The 25,938-nt window shown below is 42.4% G+C and overlaps 1 protein-coding gene across 9 annotated transcripts in view; it reads right to left on the reverse strand.

Annotated features, from left to right (window-relative positions):
• NEO1 (neogenin 1) overlaps positions 1–25,938 on the reverse strand; it is a 520,914-nt gene that overhangs the window by 73,850 nt on the left and 421,126 nt on the right. For all 9 annotated transcript variants that reach the window (XM_074965871.1, XM_074965869.1, XM_074965867.1 and 6 more), the window contains exons 9-13: positions 19,557–19,711; positions 5,944–6,092; positions 4,121–4,259; positions 2,164–2,213; positions 1,136–1,280 (exon numbers count right to left, since the gene is read on the reverse strand). In XM_074965871.1, coding sequence (XP_074821972.1) covers positions 1,136–1,280; positions 2,164–2,213; positions 4,121–4,259; positions 5,944–6,092; positions 19,557–19,711 — 638 coding nt within the window. The remainder of the gene's footprint in view (positions 1–1,135; positions 1,281–2,163; positions 2,214–4,120; positions 4,260–5,943; positions 6,093–19,556; positions 19,712–25,938) is intronic.

Raw genomic sequence — 25,938 nt, forward strand, 5'->3', positions numbered from 1 at the left:
TTTAGTTTATTATAATAAATGTTTAGAATTTATTTCTTGTATTTTTGTATTTGCACTATTCAGAGCACTCAATTTCAGTTTTGTTTATAAACAATTTCTAATCAGCTCCACATTACAGAATTCTGTTATATGAAAATAGTAAAGTCTGGATTGTGAATGCTATTTTTAAAGGAATACCATTCCTCTGAAAATTTTCCATTGACCTGTCAACTGATGTTAAGTTTACAGAATTCAGATTGTTCTGACAGAGCCCATTTACATGTACTAATGATATGGGTTGCATGCTGAATTTCCTTAATGACAAGGGTATGATGGGACTAAAACAAAACAAGTGTTTCTAAGTGTAGTTTGGTTTGGCTTTACATGCCCTAAATAGAAGAGGTCCTGTTCCATTCTCGAGCCCCACAGCATCACTGAAACTCACTGTGAACGGAGCTGGCAGATCTGGGAACAAATCATGCAACTGCCCATTTTAAGTGTGTGTTCATCTAGTTTGGCTATTATTTTTAGAGCCCTGTGTGGATACAAAATTTGTATACGCATCTGATCTGCAAACATGGTCTGCAGATATAAAGTGGATATCCACAGATTTGCAGGGCTCTAATTATTTTATCTCTTATAGCAAAAACAGTGGCTGGCTAGTTGTGACTTCAGAGATTAAAAAATGAACAAAACATTTAGAATCACTTATGTGTTGAGTGTCCTGATTACTTTTGTTATATGATGTACATATACAATTCTATCAACAATAAAAAGTGTACATTAGCACTTTTCAACCAAGGATCTCAAAATCCTTTACAAAGGTTCCACTTTGCAGATAAGGAAACTGAGACACAGAGGATTTAAGGGAGTTGTCCAGTACACACAGCAATCCAATGGCAGAATTAGGAACAGAACTCAGGTCATGACTTCAGTCCTGCCCTACCTGCTGTCCCATGCTGCCTCCAAACTTACCACAATTAGCTCATGTAAAGCACATTTTCAGGTCACCTATAAATGCTAGGAGTGTATGGAATCTTGTTCCCAAACTTGCCATTCCCAGAAACAAGCGGGACCTACTCAGCTCCTGATAACAGGAGCTTGGGGATAATTGTGACTTTTTTCAGTTTTAACTAAATGATGTAAAATAGCTTACCTTCAATTAGCTGAAAAAGTTGTGTCCCACCAATGCTCTCTGTTACCTCACTCTTACGAGATGCTTTACGGTAGCGAATTTTGTAGCCTGTGATTTGACCATTGTGTGTTCCTGCAGGAGGGGGTTGCCAATGTATCATGATGCTCTGTGAAAGGTAAAATGCATTATAAATCACTGCCTCCCATCAAGCCAATCAAACTGTTTTATTCGTAATGCTCCATGTATTACCCCCCAAAAAATACAAATAGTAAAACAGGGGATATTCAGGAAATAATTTTTAATTAATCTGCAAAAATACTCAAATTGTAAAATCTTTGTGCCTAAATAAAACCGAATGTGCACATGGTTCTCTATTTTAAAGTACCCAGGAGGCTAACCCGTAAAAATGTTTATATACACATATGTATACAAACAGATATATGAAATTATTATAAATCAGACACACAGGGCAGTAGTTAATCACTGGGAACACATTCTAGCTCTGTTACTTCAGAGTTTTACATTTGATCTAAACCCTTCTGTTCTGCAGTACAGAGCCTCTGTTCTTAGCCCTGGTGGATTGCCATTTAGTTACGTGTACTCCTAACCCACAATGGAGCTTGTGCTGCTCCAAACACAGGGTCATAATTCCTCTAGTTTGTTAGAACACACACAACTGAATAGAAGACAGCAGGCACTATCTCCCAGAGTAAGACCTGATTTGTACCAAAACTGATAAAGTTATCCAAGTGGTTGGAAACTAAGGACATGTAGGCTGGAGGAATCAGGTGATGTACATGGAAAGAAAAAGCCTGCCCTGAACCTGAATACTTGGGGAGATAGTACAGAACTGATCTGGAATTAAGCCAGTCAGGCTCTGTGATCTGGAGAGGGGTAGTCTTTCTGGGAGAGGGGGACATGTGTCAAAGTCTGCTTGAGGGATGGGAGGATTTGAAGGAACAGTCTAAGGGGGCTTGAAATTTTGGTCTACCTGGGTTCCATCTACTAGTCATCCACCCGTCAAAAATGGCAAATTAACAGCATCTTACCTTGGAATTCCGCACTTCCAGCGACAGATTCTGGGGTGCAGCACTGGGGACTAGAAATGTTTTAAAAAATTACTCCTCCAAAACTCTGTAAGTAATAGAATTCCTCCCTGATATTGGTCCATTGCATAAGAGTCAAATCCCAAGATCTCTGGTCTTAGACCGTATTTTATATACTTATTAAATAGCTCTACCATGAATACTTCACGGTAGACAGTAATTGTTCAGCCAAGTAGGTCTTACAGGTATACAGATCTAGTTGGCACAGGTTCTATTTTTTTAACCTGAGTGCCTGCTAGTAAGCACCTGAATAAAAGGGGCCTGATAGTCAAAGTTTCTGAGCATCTACATCTCCCATTGACAACACCAGAAGAGATGGTTGCTCAGCATCTTTTAAAATCAGAACATTTACTTAGGTTCCTAATTTTGAAATTTTGGCCCTATTGTTTATATCATGACATCCTCCCAAAGGAAAACTGGATACAAAGTAGCTCAGGTCTGTTTAGTGGTGTAAAATGAGAAATTCTTTGTTAAACTGTTTAACTAAACAGTAGCAACTTGGTATCATGACATTTACAATTGGGCTGTGAAAAAATGAACCAATGGATATATTAGAGAGCCTTAGACCCTGTTATGTCCCATCTGCACTGATTTAGTGGTGCAAAGCTCACAAAGTTATCCCAAAGGGATAGCGGAGTCTTCTCCTGGCATAGAAACGAAGAGCCAGCATAATGTAAGGGGCTAGGGTGAGGCTGTAGCATAACAAGGCTATATAGGTTGGGATCAGAGCATGCTGAACTCTGGTGATACTTAGCTGGCAGAACAGTTCCTAGGGAACCATTCCAGATAGCATCAATGGAGAGCCCTCCTATGGCTACCGTAATTTACGCTGGGGACTAGCTAGACTCAGCATGGGGGTGGCAGAAGGGCAGGCTTCTCCCTGAATGTGAGCTCAGCACAAGTGAGGATTAAGCCCTGCTCTCTTTCACAAAGACGAAAACAGATTAAGAAGAAGAAAACAAAAACTGCAACACTTTCTGGAGCCTGCTTGCAAATAGGGGTGCGGGAAACCTGAAAAAGGGAAGAAGTATCTGAAGGGCAATCAAGAATAAATACAAGCATATTTCAGAGCTAAGCATTACAGGTAAAATCCAGTGTTAATAGTGGCTACTCTACAATTTTTTTTAAATATAGCCAAATTTACTTACTTCCCTTTCCGATTGGCTTGCCTGAAATAATGTAACTATCGCCTGCTTTTAGCAATAAATACTACTGATTTAACAATATCCACATGGGAAGCAGATCAGAAATACAGGGTTTTTCCCCCATCAGCTAGCAAACTTAGCAGGTGAATTATTAAAGGGAAAAAAAGGAGAAGAAAAAGTGTAAAGATAATGTAAGAACAAATATGAAACATTAAAGAAATCATCAATTTATCATAGCTGTACTGTATGTGCCACTACAAAAAAGCATCTTTTAAATTTAAGACTAGGACTTAATCATTCCAATGCAAGTATTTATTCTGGGGCTGATGATTATTATACAAGATCTCCACCTATGAACACTTAAAATGAAAACTCTCTTAATGTGAAAAATCTGCCTACATACAGTAAATTACAGAAACTCAAAAAAAAATCTGGGGTTACTGGCTTCAGTATTATTCCGTGTTTTTGATCTAGATATGTTGTACAAGCGTTAGTCCATGATGTGAATATTAGGGAAATAATTGTTTGATTATTAGAAAAGCAGATGCTTTTGCAGATATAGTAATCTCCTTTCACCCACTTCCAACAATCTCAAAGAGGTCCAATCAGCATGCACGAGCATATTCCGCAACCACATCATGATACAGGGCAATGTCTTGCAAGAAACTTCTGCAGCTCTATTCGGTTAAAAATCCATTTAATCGGAAGAGATTACCAAATGATTTCCACAAGAAAACTGGAATAAAGCAACTCACCATCTGACAGAGTTTGCACAACATCATCTTGGGTAGAGACTCCAGGACCGTGTTTATTGTAGGCTACCACTCGGAAGCTGTACTCAGTATATTTCTTTAATCCATTAATGGTGTAGGAGTGACCTCCAACATCAACATCCTGTTCACGAACAAAGATACATGCGACTCAATCCCTGAAGCAATGCTGACAGGCTAACAGGCCTGGCTCCCGGCAAGCGCTGCAACCTGGTGTGCTGGGTCACAGTGCTGCTCAGGTTTGGCCCCTGCCTCATCATGATGGAGGGGCAGCTGGGCCAAACCTAACCAGTGCTGTGACCCTGCTCACTGGGCTGAAACACCTGGAGTGGCGAGCTGTGCTCAGCCCGGTGGGTGGGACAGGAACCACCATTGCAGGGTGAGTCACAGACACACACAAAAATTAACAGACAAATAGGAAATATTGGCTATCTATGGCTTTCTTACCCACCCTGACAAGCCTGCAGCCCAACTCATAATCAGCTACAGGGGCAGCATTGTTGCTTTTTCCTTTAAAGTCACAATCTATTGAGTCAACAAAGCTTAGTCACATAAGAGGATCCCACTCTCTTCCTCCAAAATACTAGCAGCCAAACTAAAGCAATAGAAAGATTAGGGATCACATTAAAGCCACCAATTAAATTAGCTGTTTCCATCTCTCGTAAAAGAGGAATGAATCTGTCTACAAACTTAGCAAGTCCACTTGACATAGTCTGAGTTAATATTGCTAAACTTAAGATCCTCACTGTGTTTCCAATACTTCTTAGCAAGCTCATTGACTTGGCTCTTAAGTATTCCCGGGACACATTCTCTTGTGACGGTGCATGAGCCTTTTGGTGCCCTCTGGAGATGACTACATCCCTGATGTTTCCCACTGAAGTGGTGGCCCTTAGAGAAGGGCTCTGTGGGACAAACAGCCTGGAGATACATTTTCGTATTAATTCCCAACAAGAACTCAGTCAGTTCAGGAAGACACTCCCACGTGGGAGTGAATTAGATATATGAGATACGTGTAAAGCTTTGTGGAGGGAATGGAGCCAGAGACTTCTGATACGTTATTGTTATTGTGGTTAAACCAGAACTGCTGAAATAAATCCAAAACCCAGATAGGCTTTTTGTATTTAAGTCTCCTTTAAAATTTCTGAGTACTCACTCAGAGCCAAACTTGCCCTTTCATAAATATTTCTTCATAAGCATTCGCTAACTTGGGGCCTTGTCTATGTAAAGGCTGGTGCAGCTTACCTAAAATCAGTTTTAAAATGAGCAATTTGGTTAAAACAATGCAAACTCCAGTATGAAAAGACATATTGCTATGTAATTGGATTATGTTGATTCATCTTGCCTTGGTAAAAGCTAAACCAGCACAAGTCAGTTTTAAACTGATAAACTGATGTAAACTCCTTTGGATTTTCTTAACTAATTTGCTTTTAAACTAATTTTAGTTTAACTCATGCAACTTTTATGTGTAGATCAGGCCTGAACAAGTCATGTATCAATTTGCTGTTAAATTAGATGAGCTAGAACATAGAATATTGTCTTAATTTTGTTATGTTCGTGCTTCATGAACCCCACAATACTATAACACTCTCAGTTCCTCTTTTCAGAGGGACATTCAGTTTCTATAGCTCCATAGTTTCACCCTTAATATGCTGGCATTATCCAAACTGCCAGTCAAATGATTGGCAGGATGTTTTGAGAAACTCAGAGGAAAAGCGTTATAACTAGAAAGTATTGTTATTGGGTATATGGCTGTATGACCAGAGTTAAACTGGCATTATATTCTGTCAAGAGAGATATAGGTATCATACCTGTTCATTATCTGTCCCCTTTTCCATGTAATACAGCTTGTAGTTCTGGATTTCACCATTGCCTGACAACGGTGTGTCCCATGTGACAGTGATTGAAGTGGGTGAATTAGCATATGCTCGAATGTTCGGTGCTGGACCAGGAAGTTGAACTGGAACATAAACATGGAACTAGTGTAAATTCATCAAACATAAATATTAAATTTGACATTGCTAAATGTACTGAGGCAAACCCAAAAAGCAATCAACCCTGAAATACTCCTTAAAACAGGTATTCTGGGTAACTGAACAAACCCATTAATATTACTGTACATTTTGCAGGCACAAGTTGTGTCCGCAATGGGAGTCCACCCTTCTGAAAACTTATCCCTACATATTGTGCATAGACTTTTAGGCACATTCTACTAACAGTGAATCAAACTCCTCTCTATTACACCAGTTTTATATGGATGTCACTTCCCTGACATCAAAGGAGCCACATAAGCATAAAACTGTTGTAAAGGAGAGATAATATGTTCCAGTAATTTTCCACCCTCTTCCACACTACCTCAGTTTCAGAATACCTGAACTCCATTTCACTAATTGGCAGACTGAGAGATATGGTATTGTCTCAAATGGTAGAAAACTTCATTTTTTAATCTCATTATTTGCAAACCCTGCAGACCACAGAGCAACTTCTGATTTCAAAAGGAGTTCTACTGCAAAGGTACATTATATGTTGGAGCTTTTTATATTGCACTTCAGAGATATATTCTGAATGTATCTGCTCTCCATTCATGCCAAAACAGAACTTGTTTTGAAGAACACAGAAATATCAGCCAGCTGGTGTAACAGATGGAGCAAAATCAAAGAACCTCTGACACTAATACTTTCTTCCTTCTCTTCTGCCAAAACAAACACAAAAATTATCCCATTCTTTGTGTCACTGTGTGAAAATTTCATATCTGAGGTAGAAATCTGCAAAGGCACTTACATTTACAACAAATGCTTTAACATTTGTAAACCACTTCCATACACTTTAAAAGGGATGAAAAATACATGCTTAAGTAATTATAATATGTTGATCTAGCTGTCTTTGTGTAGTGCACATTCAAAGTATTTGCACTTTCTATGCTCAGCTGAGGCAATTATGTGTGGAATACAGGAACAAGCGGTACAGAACAGAGATAAAACATTAACAGAACTAGAAGTAATCATAGTTATAGAAACTAAGGGTTGATGGGATCAGAAGGATCTTCACAGAGTCATAAGAGAGAAAAATTAATGGCCCGATTTGCAGAGCTGTTGGAATAACCCCATCTCCCACTGGGGACAATGGGAGCTGCAAGTGCTCAACACTTTTGAAAAAGAGGCAATAAAACTACATTTCAAACAGCATGACAAAAATAGGCAACATTCGGAGCAGCTGCCTGTTCTCTCATGGACTGTGTATAGTTACTGATGTTTTAATCCACCTAGCCATTATTGGTAGACACAGCTCATTAACTTCCAGATCCTCAAAAGCTTAACACAACTGGAAATATCGGAAGTACCCCAGAAAATTCTGGTTTGGACAGAAGCAAGTTGTCACTCTTATCACCTTCCAGAATAAAGGTTACTCTTCAGGGAGAAACTCTTGGCTTTCAGAACTGAAAAATGCTCTTTATTATCTTTATGATTGGCAATCATATCCCATTCTTAAAAAATACAGTTTTAGGTAGTGAAACAGACAAGACAGTCACCTATCTTTTTGTAACCGTTGTTCTTCGAGATGTGTTGCTTACGTCCATTCCATTCTTGGTTTGTGTAAGCCCACATGTGCAGTTGTCGGAGATTTTTGACTTAGTGGTATCCGGAGGGCTGGCTGTGATACCCCCCTGAGTGCCGCGCTCATGCGTCGGTATACCAGACGCTGCTGACCCTATGCCCTCTCAGTTCCTTCTTGCTGACAACTCCAAGAGGGCGGGTAATGGAATGGACATGAGCAACACATCTCGAAGAACAACAGTTACGGAAAGGTCGGTAACTGTTTTTTCTTCTTCGAGTGCTTGCTCATGTTGATTCCATTCTACATGACTCACAAGCAGTGTCCACGGAGGTGGGCTCGGAGTCCACAGTCTTGCAGCACTGCTCTGCCAAAGCCAGCGTCGGCTCAAGCTTGCTGGGTAAGCGCATAATGAGATGCACACGTATGGACAGATGACCAGGTAGTGGCCCTACACATCTCTTGGATTGGTACTTGTGCAACGAAGGCCACTGATGATGCTTGTGCCCAAGTCGAGTGTGCCATCATGATCGCTGGCAGAGGCACCTTCGCCAGCTCATAGCAGTGGCAGATGCCCACCTCGGGGTGGAGTGACTGCTCGTGGCGAGACGAGACGGCTCTGCTGAGGCGATCCGATAATACATTCTTGGTCCTGGGTAGGTGTGCTGCCACGAAATGAATGGCATGCTGCACATAGAAGTCCCAGAGCCAGAGGGCTTCCTGGCAAAGTGCTGACGACCTTGCACTACCTTGCTTTCTGACATAAGCAACACGGCGGTGTTGTCTGTCGTGGTGGTGTCCATCAGAACTTGAACCACCTTGCCTTGTAAGTGGGACCGAAAAGCCTGACAGGCCAAGCGAACCACTCTGAGCTCCCTGACATTCATGTGGAGGGAGCAGTCGACCTGGTGTACTGTTTCCTGTTCTGACGAATCGTGAACAAGTCCACCTGGGGAGAGCCCCAGTTTCTCAGCCTCCTTGTTTTTTTGGGTGAAACTAGATTGCCCTTACTTGCCTCTTTCATTGGCTGCAGAAACAACCAACAACCCCAGGGGCGGGTGAGTGTACAAGTATTTGAACCCCTTGGCTGGGATGAAATACTTCTTCTCAGCCCTCTGGGAAGTGGGTGGCATTGAGTTCGGGGTATGCCAGAGGGCTTTTGAAATCTTTAGGACCCCTTTGTGCACTGGGAGAGTGACATGTGCAGGGGTGGATGCAGAGAGCACATTAAACAAAGCGTCTGATTGCTCCGCCATCTCTTCCACCATTAGGCCTAAGCTAGTGGCCACCCTTCAGAGCAGGGCTTGGTGCTCCTTAAAGTCATCTGGTGGGCTAGTACCCACAGCCTGATCTGGAGAGAATGAGGATGACTTTTCCACTGCGGGCAAGCCCAGGGCATCAGTTCCTGTGGGGAAAGAGGGTCTTGGGGTGGGCACCTGCCCTTCCACCCCAGCATCCACTTGCACTTCACTCACCGAGTCTGGTGCTGTCGGTGCTGTCTGATACTTGTCCGATGCAGCGACTGAACGGTGGGTTCCAAAGAGGATGGATCTAGACTGTTCTCAGTGGTACCAGATGACAGAACAAGGAGTAATGGTCTCAAGTTGCAGCGGGGGAGGTTTAGGTTGGATGTCAGGAAAAACTTTTTCACTAGGAGGGTGGTGAAGCACTGGAATGGGTTACCTAGGGAGGTGATGGCATCTCCTTCCTTAGAGGTTTTCAAGGTCAGGCTTGACAAAGCCCTGGCTGGGATGATTTAGTTGGGGATTGGTACTGCTTTGAGCAGAGGGTTGGACTAGATGACCTCCTGAGGTCCCTTCCAACCCTGATATTCTATGATTCTATGACTGACCATTGGTGCGACGGGGGCATTGGCATAACTGGCATACCCCAGGCATTCCAGTAAGGCCATTGCACTGGCCTCTGGCCCTGCTGCCAGGACAGTCTAGGTCATGCCTGTTGGGAATGTGGACAGACGGCAGCCACGCTTGCAGAAGCCAGAGATGGAGCCAAGCATGGCTGGCCAAGTATGTACACATGGCCATGTGGTCCAACAACCGCAAGCAGGTGTGAGCCACGGTGAGCTGGTAGTTCTTTACATGGGAGATCAGGTCCAGCATGGCCTGAAAAAGATCAGGTCCAACATGGCTTCCAGAAGGAAGGCTCTAGCTCTCGTGGAGTCGAGAACCGCCCCAATGAACTCTATTCACTGGACGGGCATTAAGGTGGATTTTTTCTCATTTATTAACAGGCCCCTGTTGTGGCAGGTGGAACGCACCAGATCGAGGCTCCTTTGCACTTGCTCCTGACACCTGCCCTTGACGAGCCAGTCATTGAGATACTGGAAGACCTGGACACCTCAACATCTCAGGTAAGCAGACACTGGCGCCATATATTTTGTGAACACCCTCAGGGCTGATGAGAGGCCCAAGGGCAGTGCTGTGAAATGAAAATGGCGTCCACCCACTATGAAACAGAGGAAACATCTGTGACCTTGGAATATGGAAACAAGCGTCCTTTAAGTGGAGGGCAGCATACCAGTCTCCTGGATCCCAGGTGGGAATGATGCCAGGGAGAAGGAGTTGCTCGTGAGAAGGGTCCCTGAAGGGAAAGAGGGGGGTGGGAGGGAGGGGCGGCTGAAAACTGCAGGGTATAAAACAGAGATTCTATGTCCAGCACCCAGCGGTCTGAGATGACCTGTGACCAGGTCGAATGATAGGGATGAAGATGGTTGAGGAAAGAACAAGGTGGATCCAGGGAATTGATTGAGGCATCGCTCTCAAGCGCACCTTCAAAATGAGTGCTTCTGGCCCCCGGGATGCTGCACTGGGGCAGGCAGCGCAGGTGAATGGGAGGAGGAAGGGCAGTAGTGACTAAAGCTCATGTGTCTATCCCTTCTCCTTGCAGACGCCCTACGAGGCTGCCAAGGCCTTGGCAGAGGGGTCAGCCAGAACTGCTTCCATGCAGACTGCAGCATATGCATGGTCAGTAAGTGAAGGATGGCCCAAGTGTCCTTTAATCCATGCAGCCTCACATCATTCTGCACTGAAAAGAAACCGTTCCCATCGAATGGGAGGTCCTAGATAGAGGCCTGCATCTTTTGGGACAGGACGGCAGTCTGAAGCCAAGAGCTGCACCTCATAACCACTGTGGCTGCGACCACCCTACCTTTCTTGTCCGCCACGTCCCACACTATTTGGAGGGAGCGCCTAGCCACCGTGGTGCCCTCCTCCACCAGGTCGCCAAATTCCTGGGCCACACCCTGTGGGAAGGACTCCTTGAACTTATGGAGGGAGTCCCATAAGTTAAACTTGTACTGCCCAAGAGGTCCTGATGGTTCACTACCCGGAACTGCAGGCTGGCTGTTGAATACATTTTTCTCCCAAAGAGGTCCAGTCTTTTGGCCTCTTTATATTTGAGAGTTGAACTAGTGTGCCCCTGCTTGTCCTTTTCCTTAGCCGCAGAGACAACCAGTGAGCCCAGAGGTGGGTGGGTATAAAGGTACTGAAACCCTTTGGCCGGGATGAAGTACTTCTTTTCAGCCCTTTTGGAAGTGGGAGGGATAGACGAAAAGTTCTACCAGAGGGCCTTGGCAATTTTCAGGAACCCGTCGTGCACTAGTAGTGCAATACATGCCGGGGTAGAGGCTGAGAGGACACAGAACAAAGTGTCCGCCTGATCAGCTGTCTTCTCCATCTCTAGACCCAAGTTCTCGGCCACCTGTTGAAGCAGGGCCTGATGTTCCTTAAAATCGTTTGGCAGGCTGGCCCTCAAGGGTCCTGCAACCGCCTCGTCTGGGAATAAGGATGACGACAAGGCATCATCCCCAGTGGGGGATGGAGGTTTTGGGGTGGGCACTGTCTCCTCTACCCGGACCTCTGAGTGGGTCTCATGCCCCGAGCCCGGTGCCACCAGCTGTTGCTCCAAGGTGGCAGCAGATGTGTGGTGCGAAGGGGGCATCGTCATCACCGGCATGCCCCATGCACTCAAATAAGGCCACTGCGCTGGCCACTGGCTATGTTGCCAAGGCGGTGACGTAGACATAGATGCAGACTCAGGTGCCCAGTCGCACTGGTGGAGTTTTGGCAAGGGGCTGAACTGCTCTTCCGTGATGGAGGAATCATCCTCTGGTGACCATGGCGGGGCTGTCGACACCTGTGCCTGCTGTAGTTTGAACCTACTGCCTCTTGTCCTGCTCTCTGTGGAAAAACAGAATAACTTTTCTTCATCTTTTTTGTTGCAGCCTTTCACATATCTGAAGACCATTACCATATCCCCCCTTAATCTCCTCTTTTCCAAATTAAACATATCCGGTTCCATCAACCTTTGCTCATATGACTTGCATTCCATCCCTTTGACCATCTTTGTCATTCACCTCTAGATCCTTTCCAGTTTCTCTACATCCTTTCTATACATTGGTGACCAAAACTGGACACCCCACTCCAACTGAGGCTTAACAAGCACTGAGCAGAGCAGTACTATCACTATCCCGTGACTTACATGCTATGCCTCTGTTAATGCAAACTAAAATTACATTTGCTTTTTTCGCAACAGCATTGCATTGCTGACTCATGTTGAGGTTGTGATCCACCACAACTCCCAGATCCTTCTCAGCAGTGCTGCTGCTACGCCAGCTTTCCTTGAGGAGGTGTTGCGCTGTACAGTCAAGAATGAATACACTTGCTCTGAGGTCCAATGGGAAGTGAGCAAAAGACTTACTGAGAGTCTCTGGGTGAGGATAACAAGGGAAAAGAACAGTAATGATGTTATGGTGGGGGGGGGTCTATTATAGACCCCCATATCAGGAAGAGGAAGTAGATGAGTCATTCTACAAGCAGGTAACAAGATTAGCTAACACACATGAGCTAGTATTAATGGGGGATTTTAACTTTCCCTGATATCTGTTGGAAGACTATTAGAGCAAAACATAATACTGCAAATCCTGCAAATTATTAGCATGTGTAAGGAACAACTTTCCAATTCAGAAATTTAAGGAAACAACCAAGGGGTCACCCATTTTGGATCTGGTTTTGACCAACGGTGATGAATTAATTGCAAACGTGAAGGTGGTTGGGAACTTGGGAGGATGTGATCATGATCTGATAGAATTCAAGATCCTATGGAAAGGAGGACATGAGAACAGCAGAACAAGGACACTGAATTTCAGAAAGGCAGACTTCAACTGACTCAGAAAAATTGTAAGCAAGGTGCCATGAAAAGACCAATTAGGAAGAAAAGAAGTCAAAAGGGGCTGATAGTTCTGTAAAGATGTAATACTATAGGCTCAATATCAAGCTATTCTGACACAGAGGAAAGATAAGAACCACCATGGGAGGCCAATGTGGCTGCACAAGGAGCTTTTTTTAAGCTATCTAAAAACCAAAAGGGATACATACAGGAAATAGACGGAAGGTCATGTCACCGAAGAATACATGGGAATAGTACGAGCATGTAGGGACAAAATCAGGAAAGCCAAGGCAAAGAATGAGCTACAGCTGGCAAGAAATGTTAGAGACAGCAGGAAGAGGTTCTTCAAATATGTCAGACAAAAAAGAAAGATCAAGCACACTGTTGGTTCACTGCTCAATGGAGAAGGTGAGCTGAGAACAGAAGATGACAGGAAGGCAGAGCTGCTAAAGCCTACTTTGCCCCAGTTTTCTCACAAAAATATAACGTGAGCAGATGACTAGCGAAGTTACCATTGACAATAAAGGGAAGGGATATAGACTGGGATAAGAAAAGAACATGTCAGAGATCTACCGACAAATCTGCCTATTTAGAAACTGGGGGATTAATTCCCTGAAAGAAAACTATCGCCTTCCTCTCATGGATAAAAGTGACCCAGCCAAAATTTTAATTAGATCTGCTTACAGAAGTGGAGAGAACTAAATCTGGTTCACTCTGACTGTTTGAATTATTTGGTTATGAATCATTTCATTGAGTTAGCACCAACAGCTAAGTCCATCCCATGTCTATCCCTAAAAGGACTTTTCTTATTCTAAGGGAGATTTTCAGTAGACAACTAAATATTTCAAACAAACAATTAAAAATGTATATTAATGCTTCTCAGTTCCTTTGATTCCAATCCATTTGTCTTCTTTACATCTATGTTACTAGAACATTATGGTTGCATGGTTAAATACTCAAAAATCAGTAAAAAAAAAAAAAAAAAAATCAAGGACTGACATTATTACACAACTCTGCCTGCTTGTGCATACACATTACGGTACAGTTACACCACCACAGACTATTTTTCAAATACAATATTTTTTCCACAACCTTAGATACACATTGTGACTTTAAGAGCATTCCAATGCCAGAGGGCAGGGGGCTCCCTTGTATCTAGCAGTGTCTCACTGTGCCCCAAATCATTCTTGTCATAATCTGTATTTAAAAGGTGTCATGTAAGGTATGATATGCAAACTGGTAATGCGCTAATCATTAATAGTATTGAGTTGTGTATGCATGGGTGATGTATGAAAAATTATAAATATGTGATGGAAATACATTCTAGAAATGTGTTGGCAGGTAGGGCTTAAGTTACCCACTCTGTACAAAGGAATGTGTCTCTAATGTAAATTAAGCAAAGAGACAATGGAAGTACATTTGAATAAAAGGTTAACAAAGCCATCAAACTAGCAAGTTGGGAGATAGCCATATAACTATTGTGACAGGGGAAGAAGACTGCAAAAATTAACATGGCGTCAGCAAGCTGAGCCCCCAGAAGGGTTTCCTGACTGAAAACACAGATAAACTTTGAGGATATAAGCAAAGAGCCATTTTGACTTCTTTCACCTGAAGAGACAAAGAAACTACGTGCTTTGAGCTCTGTGGTGGATCCTGGCTAAGAACTGGCCAGCCATGCTGGAAGAACTGTGGTGAGAAAACTACTCTGAACAAAAGGTTCTAGTTTCTTAAGTTAGGGTTTACTCTTAGAAGCGTATTTTTTTTTTTGTTTAACCATTTCTATCCCAATTCCCTCTACTTGGTATTACTTAAATATCTGCTCTTTGTTAATAAACTTAATTTTGGCTTATTACACAATCATCTCAGTGCAGTGTTTCAAACTGAAGAGTAAAATCCTCAGCCAAACTACCAGGCTAGTGCTATGTAGTGTCTTTAAATGGACCAGTGAAATTGATAAAGGTTTGTGAGTGCTGCAGTGAGACAGGCTGAGCACTGAAGAGGAGATGGTCTGGGGAAGACTCGAGGGGCTGTTGTCATCACCCTGCAAGGAGTAACCAGGATGGTGGACCCAGGGTGAGGCCATAGTCCTGTAAGGAGGCTGCTGGTGTTAGGACTCTGAGCCACAGCTGCACAGCTCAGAAGCACCCAGGACTACAGGGCAAGCAATGACACAACCCCTTACTGGTCTGAGTGACTACTCAAAGCGTCACACATATATGGGTATCTTGTACTACTGAATACTACTCTGTATATGAAAGAATCCATGAAAGTAAGTAATATGAAAAGTAAACTACACTTCCACAGTATACTAGAGTAAGTATACAATACCTTAAAAGTGAACATGTACATGTATATACAAGCCAGTATTGTATATAATTCATTTGCAGCATCTTATTATGGAAGCAATGGTTGGTTGGTTCTATAGTTAAGGCTGAATTGAATTTTGCGCCTGAAGTAGGGATTCACCCACTTTGTTTCATATGGCGAATACTGTTTATCCCTCCCCAAAATTACAGCACTTACTCCAATTTACAAATTAATTTATGAGTTAAAAATAATTTGAAATGGCTCCTTTAAGAAGTTTAGTTCCCTGGGTCAGATTATTTTTGTCCTGAATGGTGTTACAGAACAACAGATTCTTCAAACTTTCCATATTTTGTGCCTGTATATAAAGAATTAGTAATTATTTTCCCCATTATTCTTTATAACAAAACAACCTTAACTGCTCTAACATGAGGGGGAAAATGAAACCTCTTTTTAATCTGGGACTACAAAAATTATAAACTAATCATAACTGTATGATTAATTCACTGCAACGCTATAGGATGAAGTGAAGATTTGGGTGCCTTAACTATGTATTTTCATACCTTAGCTGTAAGGATAAGGCCTTTGTCTGTAGACATATCGCAAGGCCTAAAGCCCAAGACCTTCGTCTACAGCCAAATTAAAAAAGCAACAGCCATTAGCTGAGAAGCAGGAAGTCACATCCTCACATTCCATCTAAATTACATTAAAACAATGTAATATCAGGCTGTCAAGAAGGACACCCTGTCCTAAAGGCACCCACTACCACCAGATAAAGAAACAGATCTTTAAGATGGTTAAAGAAAACTTAGTTTGATAGCATTCTGTCTGTCAAGAAATCACTTATCAATAGTTGTGAGATCCTAATTTCTTTATTGTTTTGTCATTATGGTTCCCACTTCTCTATTGTTTGTCTCTATGATCTCTGGTTCTTTTATTGTTTCTGTCCGTTATACAGTTAATTTTGCTAAGTGTAAATCAATGAAGGTGGTGGGGTAGGATTGGTTAGAAAATTTTGTTACAATATATTAGCATTGGTTAGTTAAATTTTAGTATAACGATTGGTTAAGGTATAGCTAAGCAGGTCTCAATTTTCACTATATAAACTGGGATCCAAAAGGAAGTTCTTTGGGAACCAGCTCCGGGATACAGCCCCAAGAACAGAGCTGCCAGATCTCAACACTCTGCCAATGACACCATGCAGAAACTGAAGTCCCCCAGATGGACCTGATCAAGATTGGCCATGTTTTATTGGGAGTGGTGAGCATTGTATGTGTAGTGTGTGCATTCTAGTTTTTGCTGATTGTTAATAAATTGAGGTTACATAGGATATTACTGTGTAAGGCTCTTTCACGGGTAAAAGACCCCATAAACCCACAAAAGATTAAGCCCTGACTTCACAGGGAAAGGGTGTTTGCCCGAAGCAGTAGAAGAGCCTGGACCCCTAGGAACTAGGAAAGAGTGGGTGCCTAAATTAAGAGGATTATGTCTTGAGTCCTAGGAACTGAGTAAAGGTGGGTGCCCTAGAGCAGCGGTTCTCAACTGGGGGTCCGCGGCCCCCAAGGGATCCGTGAGCCCTTTCAAGGGGGCCGCGGGGTCCCGTAGCTGAAGGCCCAATCCCCGGTGCACCCTCCCACACAGGGCTAAAGCCAAGGGAGGCATGGGGCAAAAGCCCTGGTCTCCGGTGCCTCCCCCCCGCCCAACCCTGCGGGGCTGAAACCGGGGGAGGCGTGGGACTGAAGCTTCAATCCCAGGCACCCCCGCGGGGCTGAATCCTGGAGCCCCTAGCCCTTGTGCTCCCTGTGGGGCTGAAGCCCTGAGCGCATGGGCAGAGTTGGGGACATGGAGGCCATTGCCCCCCCCAAACTACAGCTCAAGATCAAGGCAGTCCCGGGGGCAGTTCCACACCTCCCCCAAGTCCCCCCGCATCTTTTCTCCCTGCCCCCTGGCCAGGTCAGAGGCAGGAAGCCAAAGCCGGGCAGTGAGGGACAGCTGCTGTTCTGGCTGGTGCCATGGAGCAGGCAGCCACAGCATTCCTTCCTCTACTGCTGGTGCCACAGGTTGAAGCTGCTCCTCAGCTTCCCCTCTTTGCTCCTGCAGAGGCAGCCAGTAAGAGCCCCCGAGGTGAGGAGACCCAGCTCCGTGGCTGGCAGACCCCTCCGGGAACAGGGACCACAGGGGAGCCCTCCCAGCACACAGCCCCTAATACCACTCTCCCTATACACTGAGCTACGTCCTCCCTGCACCCTGAGCTACCCCCCTGCCTGTACACAACCCCTAGTACCCCTCTCCCTGCACCCTGAGCTGCCCCCCTAACCTCCACTGTCCTAGCCCACCTCTCACATGAGTTAGGGGAGGTACGTCAGGGGATGCTACAAAACAGACTGGCAGTGGATTATTTGCTTCTACGCCATGGTCACGTATGCCGGGAGTTTGCAGGCATGTGTTGCTTTAACATAACAGATGAAGGACCCTCCATAGAGGCTGATTTACAACGCCTGTAGCAACTGGCAAGAGACATTCATCAGCAAACTGGGGAGGATTGGCTAGGCTCTTTATTTTCTGGCTGGGGCCTTTCCCCGTGGCTAAGTGGGTTGTTCAGTCTGTTCTTTAAACTTCTTTTTCCTGTATTAATAGTGTTATTCCTGCTGTGCTGTATGTGGTCCTGTGTAAAGGCACTTGTTTTGCGATGCCTTGGGGATCTTAATTTTACGCGTAGCCTGTTAGTGAGCAGATAAAGGTGAGAAAACTCAGGTATGGGAATGAGTATTCTCAAAGGAGGGAATTGTTGGGGTCCCAGGGCATGGCCACTAGGTAAGTCGAGGGGATGGAAGGCCATGAGTGCCGAGGAAGTCTCTTTGCTCAACCCCCCCTTCACAGAATTCAGTCCTGGCTGGCCTGAGAAAGCCCTTGCATTCCCAGAATAATGCTGCAGCTGCAGATAGAGCTGTTTTGTGTAGGTTTTGCTGGCGCCAAGTTAGGATAACGGCAGGAATCAGCTACAAGGCCATAACCGCTTATTTGCCTCATTAATCGCAAGGCTAAGCAGGCTATGCTGTTGTTTTGAATTGCTAAAATGCTCGTTAAAGGTTGCCGGAAAAAGCATTGTTGTAACCCATATAAGGCAAAGCAGTTTTACTTGGCTGATGTGTAATTCAATAGAGATAAGGAGTATAAAGGTATGTGACTCTGCCTGCTCAGTGTGCAGGATTTGAGATTCTTTTCTCCCTGTACCTTCTTTGGAGCTCCAAATAAACTTTTCTGCTTCTCCACCCCGTTGTGTTTATTGGGTGATGCACACTGGGCAATGAACCCCTGCTGTTGCTTGCCTCTGGCACTGGGTGCCGGCAACAGCACATAGCTCCAGCTACCCCCTCCCTGTTAGTTGAGCTACCCTCTGCATACACACAGTGACCTCCTCCCTGCACCCTAAACTGTTTTTAAAATTTTTGAGCTAAGCCCCCCACCTTTGAGTTATAATTTTTGGTTGCGTGGCCCCTCTCAACCCAGACAGGCTGGGTGGCCTGCTGAGGTGAGTTGGGGGTGGAGGTGGCGAGCCCTCCCTAGGACCCTGCCATGAAGAGATGGTTCGAGCCCTGCTGGCCCCTGTACCCCACACAAATAGAAATCAAACTACACCTATGCCCAAAGCCCCTGCCCCAAGGCCCCCCCACCAGGCCCTGGAGTTTTTATAGAATGTCAAGGGGGGCCTCAGAGAGAAAAAGGTTGAGAACCCCTGCCCTAGAGAAAGGTAAGAGGGTAAGAGAATTTGGTGCGGGTAACATAGCATGTTTGACTCTCTTGAGTTTATCCTTAAGTCTGAATTTCCTGGGTTTATAACACAGATTTTTGGGACAATTCCAACATCCCAACAATTACAAGGTTATTGTTAACCTCAACTCCAGGTTAACACTTTTTTAAGCTGTTTGCAGTGTTACTATAGCCGTGTTAGTCCCAGGATATGAGGGGGACAAGGTGAATGAAGTAATATCTTTTATTGGATCAGCTTCTGTTGGTGAAAGAGGCAAGCTTTCGAGCTCCACAGAGCTCCTTTTTCAGTTCAGTTTTTATCTGGACATGTTGATTGAAGAAGTTTATATTGTGACAAAATAGAATATTAATTAAAATATATTAAGAAATTTTAATATATAATTTTAATTTTTAAGGATCTATATATTACAATATTAAATTTATATTTCCAAATAGAAATAATCCATACTATCTTAATATCATAATATGAGGCAGACTTGAAAATTCAGTCTAAAGCTATACTAGTAAGATCAGCAAGTGCAACCAGAGCATGAATAGCAACTTATTATGGGAAAAGGCCAGGATCTAGGTCAATGAAAGTCAGTAAGGGGTAGAAATGTTCAAGGCTTACCTTCAGGCTGAGTCGCCACCTTTAGTGGTATGGAGCTCTCTCCAGGGCCATGTCTGTTTTGAGCCACAACTCTGAAAACATACACGGTCTCTGGCATCAGGTTTTGGATTGTCACTTGCATCTCTCCAGGACGACTTGTATTTTCAACACGTTCCCTTTAGGAAAGAAAAGATTTGGGCAGGAAAACAAAAGTGAAGATTTATCACTGATTAGTAAAATGATAGTACAAATCTAACAGACATTCTGTTTGTACATATCTAATAAGTAATTGATACGATTAATTATATTGTATTGATTACACATTAATGTTAATATGCTAAAAGCACTGAAGACAAACAGCTTCTAGTTCTGCAGCTTCATTTTGAACAAACATAGCAAAGAAAAAAAGTTACACACCACCACAGTGAGGAGAGGGGGAAAGCACTGTTTTGCTGGATTGTCTTATTCTTCATAACTAGATAATAATTCAACTTTAAAATTTGTCATAGAAGTCCAAAGCCCTGGGAGAAAAATTAAGAACTGTTTAAATTGCTTTGGTTATTAATTCAGAGGATTGTTTTTAAAGCATCAGTTTAAGATTCTTTTTTGAGCTCAAATTTGATTAAGTTCATTCTGGTATTTGGACATTTTTGTAAAATGTCTAAGGCTATGTTTGCAATGTTGTCACTTTCACCAACAGAAGTTGGTCCAATGAAAGGTATTACCTCACCCACCTTGTCTCTAAGAAACAGTACAGCACATAATATCAAGCAGTGATCTTAGATGACCCTTACAATACCTGGCCCTAAAAGTCTAGTTGTGACCACTAGTGTATGTTTAAGTTTAGGATGGAGACTCAATCCTTAACTTTTAAAATTTAACAGATTTTTTCAGTTCATGTCACAACCTCAAAGTAAAACTTCACCCATTTTGATCAGCCCAGCAGCTTGAAAGTTCACGTGATGAAAAGTACTTTTTCAAACTAGACTGAAATGTAGTTTTTAATGGGTTTCAGAGTAACAGCCGTGTTAGTCTGTATTCGCAAAAAGAAAAGGAGTACTTGTGGCATCTTAGAGACTAACCAATTTATTTGAGCATAAGCTTTCGTGAGCTACAGCTCAGCTGTAGCTCACGAAAGCTTATGCTCAAATAAATTGGTTAGTCTCTAAGATGCCACAAGTACTCCTTTAGTTTTTAATGACATTTGGCTTTTCTGAGTTTAGCTATAGCTATATTGCTGAAAAGTGACATTACTGGGGACATTACTGACAATGGGAAAAGCCCATAATCAGACTAAAACTAGTTTTCTATCTGCTCTAAAAATAACAATTTTATTCAGTCCACTTGGGGACCTGAAATGCATAAAGATGTTAGTGGCAGCCTTTAAATCTTATCCAAACTGGCTCAGAGGAGGTAGGTCTATATTATAGTTAATGCGAGGGATGTGTTGAAAGGATTCTTTAGGCACCATCCACACAAACTATAGTTTATAATCACACATTTGAAAATCACTTGCTCCTGATCTTTTAAAATTTCATTTATTTGGGCTGCTGTGGATGTGATGTAGGTTAGATAGACTTCAAGAGAGTTTTTAATATTTTGCTGGAATTCCTGTTTAATTTTTTTTGGTGACTGGCTAAAGATGCAATACAGTTTAAATCCAGTATGGGGTGTTGGGATTTGTTACAGACCAGCAGATGGAACTAGAGAATAGGAGGAGTTACTCCCTAAAACAACAACTATCAGCAACTAGTGGGAAAAAAAACTCCAGTTAGAGGAGACTTCAATTTGGGAGACGAATGTTGAAGGCCTCATGTAGCCAGCAGTAAAACACCTTTAGACTTTCTAAAAATTATATATCATAATTTTCTAACAAAAAAGATGTTGCACCAAACATGAAATAACTATTTTGGACATCTTTATGACTGATAAAGATGAATTAATCACTGGGCTGGAAGCTGGTAATTGCTGGGAAGCAATGATCATGACCTGATGACATTCAATATGGGCAAACAGAGGATACCCTCAATCAGTAATATATATACTTGATGCTTCAAGTTTCTCAAAGTTGAGGAAATGAGCAAAAATGACTGGGAGGAAAAATTTAGACAGAAAAAGGAGTTTGCAAATTGGGAGTTTTTAAAGAAGATTTTATTAGATGGTCAAAAAGCCTCAATTCCATAGTCAAGAAAGAGAACAAATTTGGTTAAAAGCCCATCCTCGTTTAGTGCAGAAGTGAAGGAAATGGGCACAGGTCACTTGCTGGAGGATTCTCTGCTCCTTGAAGTCTTTAAACCATGATTTGAGAACTTCAATAGCTCAGACATAGGTGAGAGGTTTATCACAGGAGTGGGTGGGTGAGATTCTGTGGCCTGCATTGTGCAGGAGGTCAGACTAGATGATGATAATGGTCCCTTCTGACCTTAATATCTATGAATTTATGAAACAATCAGAAGTAAAAAAAAAAAAGCAATATATAAGAAATGGAAAATGGGAGAAGTAGAGATAGAAGTTGATATCAATTAAAAGTTATGAAGTGCAGAAAATTGATAAGGAAAGCTACAGACACCATGAAAAATCCATGGCTGGCAGGGCTACGGACAACAAAGAGGTTTTTTTATTTTATTTTTTTTAAAGTATATTAGGAACAAAAGAAATTATATCAATGATACAGGACTATTACTAGACGGAGACTGCGATGAGGAGTGCTCCCCACACTGGCCCTGCAAGAGCTGAATTAGGCCAGGTGGGCCCAATCAGCTGGAGGCAGCTAATTAGAGAGAAGCTCACCTGTGAGGGAGAGGCGGGGCTTTCACAAAAGACAGGAAACTGGAGGCAGAGGGGACTGTAGGGAAGGAGTTTGTAGTCACTCCCTGAAAAAAAAGGGTGGGACTGAAGAGATGAGTTGTCTAAAGTTACTCCCTGGGAGGAGTGAGTGAAAAGACTTGCAAACCCAAAGGAGTGGGAAGAGCCAGGAGGTATGGAAGCAGCTCAGTGAAAGGCAGCAAGGTGTAGGGAATGGATCTTGGCTGCTGTGTAGAGCGTCTCTGAGCTTGAACCCTAAGTAGAGTGGGCCTCGGCTCCCCTGCCAGCCACTGCAGGAGTGGCACTGTGAGATAGTGAAGACAACGACTGCCTGAGATTGCTGGAGGGCAGGAACTTCGATACACTCCTCCTCACCTCCCCCCAAGAAAGGGAAACCACAATCGTGACCTGGCCAGAGGGCTGAGTCACAAAGAGGACTGCTGTGTCTCCTGAGAGCAAGAGAGGGGCTTCAGAGGAGAACTGACGGGGTATAACTGCTGGGAGGGGCATCAGCCTGATTTAGCTAATCCCCAGAACCACCATCTAGCAGTGAGTACAGCAACTCCATTACAGAGATAGTGAAATTGTTAATAATGTTGCAAAAAGGCAGAAATGTTCAATAAATATTTCTCTTTTGTATTTGGAAAGAAGTAGGATGATGAAATACTTTCCAGTCCAGTAGTAAGTGAGGAAGTTAGACATCAGCCAGCCCAGATAACTTTCACCCAAGAGCTGTAAAAGAGTTGAACACAGAATGCAGGTCACACGTACAGAAGGGAGGACTCTATTCTGGAAAGTAGTGATTCCAAAGGATTTAGCAGGCAGAGTGGACAAACAAGTGAACATGAGCTGCCAGTGTGGTACTATGGCAAAAAGGACTAATGCAATCCTTGGATGTATAAACAGGGGAGTAGGAGTAGGGAGATGGCTCTCTCTCTCTCTCTACAGCATTGGTGAGCAGGTCTGGTATCCACATTTTTAAAAGAATGTTGAAAAATTGGAGAGGGAGCAGAAAAAAAGCCACAAAACTGATTACAGGGAGGAGAAAATGCCTTAGAGTGTGAGATTTAGCTCAATCTGCTTATTTCATCAAAAACAAGATTAAGAGGTGACTTGATTTAAGTACCTTCATGGGGTTCTAATGGGTTCTACAGAGCTCTTTAATATAGTGGAGAAAGGCTGAACAAGAACCAATGGCTGGAAACTGAAGCCAGAAAAATTCAAATTAGAAATTAGGCACATTTTTAAACAGCGAGGTTGATTAACCACTGGAACAAATTATCAAGGGGAATGGTAAATTTCCATCTCGTTATCCTCAAATCAAGACTGGATGCCTTTCTGGAAGATATGCTTTAGCTAAGCACAAGTTATGCTTTAGTCACACATTGTTATTGAGCTCAATACATGGGTAAGTGGTGAAATGTAACGGCCTGTTGATACACAGGAGGTAAGACTAGCTGAACATAAACTCTATGAAGTGTCACCTGCGTTATCAAAGGAGAACTAAACTTATGTTTATTACTGTTAAAGCAACAAATAATAGACAATGAAGTAATTTTTAAAAATTTTAAAAGAGATGTTTCGTAGGAGACCAGGCTAAGGTGCCACATTACCCTGTCCAGAGGATCTAAGTGATATAAAAGGGCAAGTAATCTGAGCCACCTCTGACAAGATATTGAAGTTCAACCACAATACTGACCTTTAGTGAGTTATATTTTAGCTGGGAGAACAGATTATGCATGTCTGAATATTATGGCAACCAGAGGGGCTAGTGCCCCCAAACTCAGCAAACATCAATCAGAGCTACAAAACAGCAGAAAATGCCTCTACAGATACATTCAGTGTGGGAGTATGGTATTGAGGACTGTCTTATCCAGCTCAAAATTGAAAGGAATCATTAAAACCTACAAATCACCAGTAGTTATTACCTTTATTTTCAAATCATAGAATCATAGAATATCAGGGTTGGAAGGGACCTCAGGAGGTCATCTAGTCCAACCCCCTGGTCAAAGCAGGACCAATCCCCAATTAAATCCATTTTTTTTTTCTATGTGAATTTTTGGCCAGCTGGGTGTTTTAAAAATATCATTTAAATACTCTGCTTTGTTTGAAAAAGGCAAACTCTTCCACTTCCTTCAAATTAAAATAAGAGCAGTATTACAGAAGTAAACATCAGCAACTGCCCCAGTGAGTTAATAAAAGGAAAATGTTAACCTGTTAATACCATCCTTTCTCTTAGTGCACTCCTTTGATTAGTGCACTTTGTTTAACTCTGCAGCAGAGGGCAGACCATTCTCACACTAATGATTACCTGCTATTAATTCATTTGTGCTGAAGAGGGAGGAACAAAAAGTTTCTCTCATACAATTTTCCCCTCTTTCTCCACACTGCCTTCAGGTCTGGTTTATATTATGGAAAAACAGTGCAGTGAAACCAGTTTTAAAAAAAGTTTCAGCTAGTTTTCTGCCTGAGTGGAGACTGGTTTTCAAAACCATTTTTGCCTAGATCACTACCACAATATTATACTCTGTCCCCACTGAAGAAAACCTGTGCTCCCTAAAAACAGTTTTTAAAATCACTTTATAAAAAGTTTCCCAGCACTGTTGCTTTGGTAGTGTAGAAGGAGCCTTAAAAGAACACACGCAACTTAATTTTTAATTGACTATTTTTTTAAATTTCAGTTTGACAGAGTATCCTATTAATATGTTCTAAATTTCAAAAAATACTTTTCTGCTTTTTTGATGTTTATAGAGGTCTTTTCAGCAAGAGAGGACTTGACTGACTATTCAGTGAAACTGACTGTCCCCAAAGTGCTATCAAACTGGAAAAACAGAGAAACAGTTTTTCCCAACTAACTTTTTCAGTTACAGTAGGTACAAAATTTTCAGTTGGCTATGCAATTTTGCAAATTGATGGGGTCCTTTTATAGCCTACATTGTATATAATGATTGATATTTAAAATACACAAAACAAGTGTAATCCGATGATGTTCAACAGCGGTGACTATCTCATTGATATGCAAAATATATCACATTTTATCACCCAAATGTAAATGTACTCACCAGTTTTACCGAAAAACATAACACTCAAGTTATTTTGCAAAATTATGAAAATAAAATTCTTGTAATGGAAAGGGAACACTTATTTACCAGAAATTAGTTATGTGGATATGTCAAAGTATTATCATTTTCAGTAATAACAGTATACAACAGCATGTTACAATTATGTTTAAATAAGTCTAATTAAGTGGTACATAAATCTTTCATTTATACTCTCTTAGGGAGTCCTGAATACCTTTACGAGCTCCAATGTGTTTAGGTACGCATAATAGGTAACATAATAGATGTCTGATATGAATAACTATATTACCCAACAGAACATTAAGGCTGTCCTATCTCACTCCACCTAAATTTCCAGACAAACAGCTTTGTAAGATGGAATTAAGGTTGCAAATAGTTATCAATTACTTCAGGGAAAAAAGCCCTCAAGCGAATATTGTCATTTTCTCAAAAAAAGCTACAAATGCTAGCCTGGAAATTCAAATTTAATGTTACACTTGAAAGAATCCAAACATTCTGGGAGGAGTGGTAGATATGCT

The sequence above is a fragment of the Natator depressus genome, chromosome 10 (genome assembly GCF_965152275.1).
Source record: "Natator depressus isolate rNatDep1 chromosome 10, rNatDep2.hap1, whole genome shotgun sequence".
NCBI lineage: Eukaryota > Metazoa > Chordata > Testudines > Cheloniidae > Natator > Natator depressus.